The sequence below is a fragment of the Monopterus albus genome, unplaced genomic scaffold (genome assembly GCF_001952655.1).
Source record: "Monopterus albus unplaced genomic scaffold, M_albus_1.0 scaffold227.1, whole genome shotgun sequence".
Taxonomy (NCBI): Eukaryota; Metazoa; Chordata; class Actinopteri; order Synbranchiformes; family Synbranchidae; genus Monopterus; species Monopterus albus.
In genome coordinates, this window is record NW_018128107.1 from 335,420 (window position 1) to 344,571 (window position 9,152).

A 9,152-nucleotide genomic window follows, 5' to 3' on the forward strand; every position below is an offset into this window, starting at 1 on the left:
GGAAAATAAGAATTACTCATGATCGCTTCAGTCTAGGTATCGGCTGAGTCCATTTATGAGGAGATTAATGATGGAATATTTGCATTGTGTTTTTCTGGGCCCATATTATGTTACTGAGAAACAGTTGGGGGGAAATAGCTTTTTTTTCAGGGTTAGCTCAGTGCATGAAGTCAATGATGATAACAGACATTCAATATGACAGAGGTCAACAAAGATCTAATACATTTGTGAAGGAATCTGTAATTCAATCACACTCAGGAATATCCTTGGACCCACCTGAAAGACTTGGTTATTGATGCCCTTGTGGCTTATTCTCCAACCTGCTCAATGTTTGTGCATGTGTGTATATGTCTTTATGGCTGTGTGGACAAATTTAGTTCATTACCATTGTTGATGAAACTGCAGTTGTGAGGACGTTCTGGCAGGTCCTCACAACTTCAAAGAGCTGGTTGAGGGTTAACACTTGGTTTTATGGTTCTGGTCAGGATAAGGTTTACATTAGGATCTGGGTACGAATTGAGGTTAGGGACTTAGGTGTGAACATTTGAGTTATGGTAAGAGGCTAGGAAATGCAGTATGTCAACGAGTGTCCTCACAGCTATAGAAAGACCAATGTTGTGAGCGTGTTAAAGTGGTCATGACCCACTCAATGCCACACTGGATTATCAATCATACACAATCAACACTGTGGGAGCATTGACACTGATGCCAAAGGAGTTATGTGTTGGACAGGGAGAGAAAGTGTGTTTGTGTATGTGAGTGTACAGTGGCAGGGGCTCAAGTAGTATGTCGAGCTGCCATTGTCCCTGTAGAAAAACCCGGTTATTGATGCCCTTGTGGTTTATTCTGGATCCTGTCACATTGACCTGCTCTGTCAAGGCCAATCATTTTATATTTCACCGCCCTCGCTAATACAACAATTGCCATCCTATCTGTGAAAGTGATTTAACAATTTAAGGGTCAGGGCAAATTAAACGAGCCTATAAACAAGGACTGAGGAGCAGAAAATCCATACTGTAAATCACATGACGGACTGCTATGGGAACACAAGGGAAGGCATCACTCTTTTTTTGGCTGCATTTTCTGTCATGACTGAATCACATTTAAATGTACTGTATACGTGTGTGTGTGTGTGTATATATATATATATATGTGCGTGTGAGTGTGTGTCTTTTCTAGCACTCCTGTAGGAAAGTAAGAGCAAGCAGGCCGAGCCCTGACCTATAATCCACTAACTATCATCCATATCCTTGCCCACTTGATCTCCTGCATCTGGCTGCCTGTGGAGAGGGCTCACAGCCGTCTCTAATCCTCAGAGTGAGTGCGTATGCACACCGTATAAAGAGGTGCACATACTCACAGTCATGCATACACACCACTGTACATTTATATACACACACCTCCGCAAGTGAAGCATGAGGTATACACAGCTGAGCCGAGCCTTGTGACTGCAACATCCATTTCTCTATCGCTCTTTTGGAATCTGTGCCACTGTTGCACGTCTGTCTCCATCTTTTTCTCCTAAAGATATATAGACTGACTTACCGTACAAACACACTGTCACAAGCGGATGCATGCATGCATGTATATACACACTGACAAGAGCCCATGTGTCACACAGCCGTCCTGCTGCACACTTTGCAACATTTCTCAGTGACAGAGCACTGCTGCCATTCTGAATAGCACAGACCCAAAGATGCATGTAGAAAACGATGACTGCAACAAGTTCAGCCTTCTTTACAACACTGGCAGTGCAGTCACAGCTCATCCTCTCTCCTTATGGCATTAAAAGGAATTTTACATGATGCAACAGCATCTTACAGCAAAAAAGGTGTGTGTTTGTGTGTGTGGTGGGGGTATAGTGGGTGGAAACATGCACATTTTGCAAAAAAAGTTACAGAAAGGGCTGAGGATGTGCTGTAGTAGTTTACTGACACATGGACCCAGCAAGTGAGTCACTACTGAGTATTACAAATTGCTTCTTAAAAGCTGAGCTGTCATTGGCGTCGCTGTGCCACGAGCCCCAAGGGGACGACGAGAGGGCCATAAGAGGCTGGAGGCTGGCCAGATGCTCAGTGCACAAACACATACACAGCAAGTGTTGCCATGTGCTTAGAGTTCCTACTTTTCTTTTTTTAAAATAAATACTCAGCCTTCTTACCTGTGTTTCTTCAATACACGTTGCTTACAACTTTGATAAATCTATTATTCAGCAGCCAGTCGGGTTTGACTTGCCAGTTTCTCAACTACTGATTCAACTTATTGATGTTTATGGGACAGACCTGTTTACCTGTCCTTCATATTACAATAGGAAAGAGAATTACTAAAGCAGTTAACTAAACAAAATAAAGCTGTTCCACACAACCATGATGTGATGTATGTAACGTGGAAATCTTGCTTGAAATTGGTGTAAAGCTGATTGTTTATGGAAAAACCAATGGTTTGAGATTGTTTAGCAGATGGACTCACTTTTTTGAGAAAAAAAATATATATGCCACAAATTAGAAAATGTGGATTTATATTTTGGTCTTTACAGTGTCATGTTTTGTCCAACCAGCCCAACCCAAAGATACAGTTTTAATGTAAAGATTGCCCATCTGAAAAAGGTGCTAAATGCTGCATTTGTTCTATTGTCATGTTTTGTTGCTTTAAGATCTTAAAACCCAGTAAAATAAATATCAAAAATGAAAGACTAAGTTCAACCTTTACCAGAAGACGGAGCTGGTGGGACCTGAGAATCTGTATGTCTGTTAAAAATCAGTTGACCATGGTACTGGGATAAAAAAAACTACAGTGTGAAAGTGTGAAGAACTGGCTGTACTGGCAGTCAGAGGGGGATACACCTTTTTCCTGCATCTTCAGCAGGTCAAACAATCTCTGTGCGTTTACATAATTGTTCCATTGCTTCCTTTCCTGCCCACTCCGCTCGGGCTTCTCTTCCTTTTCCGACAGACCTGAACCACACACACACTTTAATGGAAGCCATGAACCCAGACTCCCACAAAGGCCCAAATGGAGCAGGACGTTCTTTGCCTGAAAATCACTTTAGCACATGACTCTAGACCCCTGGGACCTTTAGCATGCTCTGATTTTTTTTTCTCAACGTGGAGAAAAAATAGCATGATTTGCCTCACGTCTCTCCTCGACAAGGTCTTAATGCTGCAAAGACAGATTCCAATCAGTGTCTCTGCCGAGCAGTAGACCTTTGCTGCACAGGGCTGTCTGTTAGATGAAGAGGAAACTGGATGCTTTCTTGAATACACTGTGTTTTCTCCTTCTCTGCCCCAGAAAAAAAAATTGAGTCTTGCCATCAGCATCACAGCCAAGTACTTTAAACCCCTTTTTTAAGGCATAAAGCTAGTGGAGGTCCAACAGGATTTACACACGAGTCATGTTCACTTGCAGCTTCGCTCTTATTGATTCAAATAACTATGACCAGAAACAATCCAAATCCAGAAAATTGACGTTTGGCCAAACGTGTTGTTAAGCCACTGAGGAAATGTCATGAATAAATCCAATGTGCGACCTAAGATTCTAAACTCAACGAGGGTCCTATGTGTTCAGTGACCTTTTTGTCAAAGATGAAATACGCACATGCTCTGGAGTCTATACAGTAATGTTGAGCCACACCCAGAAGCTAGACGTTGTCTCCATCTCACCATCAGCATCTTCAGAGCAGTCACTGAGCCGTGGTGAGCTGGACTGCTTGTGTATGACTGTCAGCGTGTGAATGCACAGCAGCAAAAATGGAGAAAACACACTCTCTTTAGCAGAGGTGAGCCACACTAGTGGGAGCAACAGTCTGAGAGAATAAAAAAGGAATAAATCCTCACATTAAAAAGATGAACCAAATATTGACATTTGCACTAAATAACAAAGTACAAAAGACAAAGAGGAACATCCTCACATCAGCTTTGTATCAACATGTACCGGCACTCTGTTTTTTCTTTGGATGTCCTACACAGGACTCAACATTAATTCTTAATCTCTTTAAAATGAATACAAAAGACATTTTAAACAGTAAAAATGAGCAAAAACCAAAGCTAGAAAAACAAAAGACTATACTGTATATATGTTATTGCCAGAGCTTTGTGAATTATGTGTGACTTGGTGTGGTAGATGGCTTACTACACAACTCTGCTTCAAACTTCACAGTTTTGAATCTCTACTGCACCGTCCCCCTGCTGCTTCCTGACATTCTGCCAGGCGCCCAGCTTCTTGAATCACACAGGCTGCATACTGACCCTTACTGCCTGCCCCAGCCCCCTAAGGTTTGAAGTAAACATCCACAGCCTACCAGTCTCCAGAGAGCCACAATATTCTGTACAGTACAGTATAGGCATGTAAGGTATATGTAGTGGATATGAACCAGGTGAGCCCTCTCAAAAAGGGTCAAAACAGAAAGGGAAAGGATTCAGTGTGGATACCACTCAGAGGTGTGTTCCATTAAAGCATTATTTACAGTATTCCTGTGCTCCATGATGCTCCTCTCTTAGCCACATGACAGCATGTGGGCTGTGGGGAAAAGACAGCAGCTGCAAGACAAAAACTCAGATCCTAAATATGAAGCTGCTGGCGTTCTGCAGCCGGCAGATGAATGACTATGAAATCTCAAAGCCCGGCATGTCGTACGCATCTCTCCTCGCCTGAGATGGGCTGCAGTGTGCCATAACTGCACAGACCACACACACTGATGCATACACACTAAACAACCAAGTTTAAATAGCTGGTTTTAACAGTGTGTAAATAGAGCAGTATGTAGCTAAACCCATGAGCCATCACTAGGCATGCTGTGAAGCCAGTGTCTAGCATAAATGCTCTGATACATACCATATGGGCATTCATGTAGTCCTCATTGAACACAGTGTACAAAGTTACACTCTACTCTGAAGTAGAGGAATCAGAGATACTATAGGCATACATTCAATGAAGAGTCAGTCGTAGAAAATGAGAATGCACTATAGTAAGATACACTCAGGCTGCTCCAGCAGACAGGTTTCACTGCAGAAAAGCTTTGTGTGCTCTTGTTGGCCCATTGTCCACTGACTGAGTACTGTAGCAGAAGGCATTGTACCGTTGACTGCCATGTGTCAGATGGATTGCTCTAAACCGACACTGTTTGACGACATAGAGAAGATTTCATGCAGGTGAAAAGGAAATAAGATAAAGATGCTACTACATTTCTATCAGGCTTTGTGCAGTGCTTTGGACTAAACGCTTTTGTTTAGCATGTAAAATACCATGTACACCATCTTAGTTATGTTAGTGTGATGGCATTCACCAATTTTCACAAAAGTAAAGACCAAAAAAAACATGGCTTTTGACTTGGTGGTAACCCAAAAAAGACAATTCTTAGTATTACCAAAGTTATAATCAATCACAAGGAAAATCCATCCATTTGTTTTTGTGACATTTCACTCATAGCCACAAACGTCAGCCCCACGGTGGCACTAGAGGAAAAGACAGGTAACCAGTCACCAAAGTCATTAGGCTTCTTCTTCTGGGGACCATGAATGTTTGCACAAAATTTAATGGCAAACTATTAAATATTTGTTCCCATATTTTAGTCAGAGTGAAGAACCAACCAACAAATGCTGCCATCCACAGTGTTGTGACTTACTGTGCCATGGCACGTGTGAGCTATTGGTATTAGGTTTCTTTTGCTAACACAGAAAATATTTCTCATAGGTGTAAATGAAAAAAAAAAGGATGGTTATGGCCAGAGCTTGCTCACTGTTCAGTGAGTAGGGGTTTTACTGATAGAAACTCCTGTAATACACAGGGGAAATGATTCGGTAAGAATATCTAGTCCGCAACCACTCTCCCTGTGCCTTTCACTTGCGACGCTCCATAGCTCTATGGCTATTTTCCAGCTTTGCCCTGGCACTTCATTCCGGCCCCCATTCTCTCTTTCACACACATCTCGCTCTCTTATTCCCTCTCAGACATCTCACCATAGCTGATACTACGACTGTCACACTCTCACTCTTTATGGTCACACGTTCTTTCCATCCTTACGCTTTTCTCACCGTCTGTGCTTTCTCCGACACCTCGGCACTTCATTCTGTCCGTCACTTTTCATCCTCTCGCTCACTCCACTTGTGGCCTGGCCAAGTGTGTGTGTACCTTTGTGGGGAATGACTGTCAGATATTGAACCATGTCAGCCAATCTACCACCTGACCGCCACGTGCCCAGCTCTGCTATGGGCTCATATATGTGTGTGTGTGTTTGTGTGGGTGCAAACACTTTCTACTAAAAGCAGCAATTAAGGTAATGTTTTCATTATCAAACCAAAAAAAAAAAAAAAACTCAAAGAGTGCTGTAGCCTATTTCATGCATCATCCAGGACACTATTTATTCTAGATGAGAAGGCAAACTGTGTCATAAATTTCACACACACCAGCTCATGTGCACACACACTTATTATTCTGGGTCATGATCAATCCATCTATCTTCAGTGCAAACAGTACAATAAGGGAAAAAGGAGAAATGTAATTTGTGTGAGTGTTAGTATGTCATTGTGCAGCCATGATGTATGCAAGTGTTTATATGTGCCTCAGCTCCTGGTTGTTGTCAGTTATCCCGGGTTGGCAGCGCCATATGTCTGTCTGTGGGGCTATGCTGACGTGTGCCGCCGCCGGAGGCCATGCTGGCCGCACACGGCACAATGACAGCTTTATGCCTGCACGCCATGCATGCAGCTCTCTGGCAAATAGTCACATCCTGCAGCTCTATGAGCAGTGAACATGTGCGATTGAATACCACTTACAGAGGTGACACAATAAGAGTGAACCGGAACCCATGTAGTATTTAAAGTTACTGTTTGACGTGACCATTTCTTACATAGAGTTGTGAGTCAAACAACCACAAAGAGACACAAAACAACAAACAAAAGATGCAAAATGACCACAAAGCGGCACACACAAATTTGATCTCTTTCAGCGTGGGTGTCTTGCTCCCATGTAGCAGTGGATGGATCCCGTTTTTCACATGTTCATGGCTGTAGGCTATCTGACGTTATAAAGAGCAAGTATTTATTGATATAATTACATATTAGAATATTTCTCAGCATTCTTTTATTACCCTGAATAAAATATGTAACTGTTAATAATGAACAGTTTATTATTGCAGAGAACCATGGGTTTAAATGTGAATCTTAACACTTGTCACTCATTTTACTTATGTGCCCCACTTCTGAAAACTACTTAAGTCTGGCTTCCCCGTTCAAAAGTTTGCCAACCCATCCCTGTGCTGATCTGTAGGTGGATGCAGTCCCCAGGCTCCTGCTGCAGTGAAGCATCCGTAACACACTGTTAAAACAAGCTTGGCTTTTGTTTTGAACCAGTGAATCCGTGTGTCATGAGTACTCTTTGCTGACTGTGAGAGGACCTGTTGGGCCTGAGTGACACCAGCCCACAGCTGACAAAGGCTTAGATAAACTCAGGTCTCCTGACTACAGCACTGATATGACACTGATGTCAGTCATGCATGCTTATCTGTTCAAGCCTGATAACCTTGTTGAGTGTTAATCATCGCCCTCTGTGTAGGTCAGACTTTCTACTTTTACACGTAACTGCTTTTGAAACCATAATAACACAACATGAGTGAGGGCGTCTCTTCCTATTTAGGAGGGAAGTTCTTGTCAGAAAAAAGCTGATGAGAGAAAATGAATGTGGTGAGATGGGCTCAACGTTGCAAAAACTAATGTCAAGTCTAAAATCCCTGAAATAATAGTCACTGTCCATAACATTAGTCTGTTATTACACTGAAAACTCCAGCAGGCTAGAGAGGCACATACCCCCTAAACCAAATCAGCGGTATATATCGCATATACTGAATCATACCTTGATTGTCCTCGTCCATGATTGCAGCCTATTAATCGAGATGCCCCAAAATCGGTCACGGAAACTTCCGTTATACGAAAAACGTAGCAGACGGCAAATGCGCGTCCTAATTTCCAGGGCGCATTTGGTTCACAGGTTGTCTCACGGGCAGCGTCTTCTCTTTGCAAATGCTGTGGCCATTTATGCCCCCCAGTCGCCTGGCAGTCCCCCCGGTTACCGTAAGTGCACAGTGTGCTTCAGCAGCAGCAGCAGCGGTGGTATATTTATGCCCACAGCGGCCGAGCGTGTCACCGTTACCGCTCCAAATACGCCTCCACTCCACTAGTGTCTGGAGAGTTGTTGACGCGGCTGCGTCAAGTTGGTCTACACACAAAAAGAACAAGTCCAGATGTAAGATAATCGGTCTTCAAAGTAAAAGAGTAGTGCGTACACACGAGGTTAGTCAGTGAGTTTCATTTATTTTGGAATCCACAACAGGAAGGCCTTGTTATATCTTTGTGAGACTTGACAGTGGTGCCACTCTCATCCCAGCTCCGCTCCACAGCCCGAACTGCGCGTCAGCATTCATCACTGATCGAACCTCACGTGACTCCAGGCGATAGTGAGAATAAACTTATACTGTTTGATTATACACTATTATGCTGTGCCATTTTGGCTACATCACTGAAAAAAAATCATTGCTATTGATTAATTGGTTTTAGTTTGAGTATATTATTTAATTGCTTATTTTAATACGTCTATTATTATTTACTCAATTACTGTACTTAATGTACTTTACTTAAATATTAATGTTATACTACCTTCTACTTAAATTCCACTATATTTATTTGACAGCTATAGTTACCTGTTACTTTGCAGATTCATTATTTAAACTAAATATAACCAACAGATAAATTATAACACCTTATAATAGAGTAGACAAAACTGCACAGCAGTATATAAAGCAATTAGCCCCACTTTAACCATGAGTAACATTAAATCAATCCTACACACCTGTGTATCAATGATTAGAATCAATTAAGATAGTATCTGCACAAGTAAGAATTGTTTTAACCTTATATTGATGCTAATTCTTTTGTACTTTTCCTTATGTAAAGCTTTGAATGAATGACTTTAACTTGTAACAAAGTAATCCTACATGTGAAGAACTGATATGAAATACTTTCTATTGAGTTTGGTAGCTGAATAAAAAGTCACATACAGTATTTACCTCTTACATAAACTGGGAGACCTGCCAGCTTCAGAAATAGTGGAAGAGAGAATAGGCACCACACACACCCAGTGCTTTGCAGAGGGTCTTTCTACAA

At 42.0% G+C, this 9,152-nt stretch overlaps 1 protein-coding gene across 1 annotated transcript in view; it reads right to left on the reverse strand.

Annotated features, from left to right (window-relative positions):
• LOC109971539 (cytohesin-3-like) overlaps positions 1–8,178 on the reverse strand; it is a 28,135-nt gene extending 19,957 nt beyond the window's left edge. Inside the window, exon 1 of the mRNA XM_020619857.1 lies at positions 7,846–8,178. Coding sequence (XP_020475513.1) covers positions 7,846–7,864 — 19 coding nt within the window. The 5' untranslated portion in view covers positions 7,865–8,178. The remainder of the gene's footprint in view (positions 1–7,845) is intronic.
• Between the last annotated feature and the right edge of the window lie 974 nt (positions 8,179–9,152).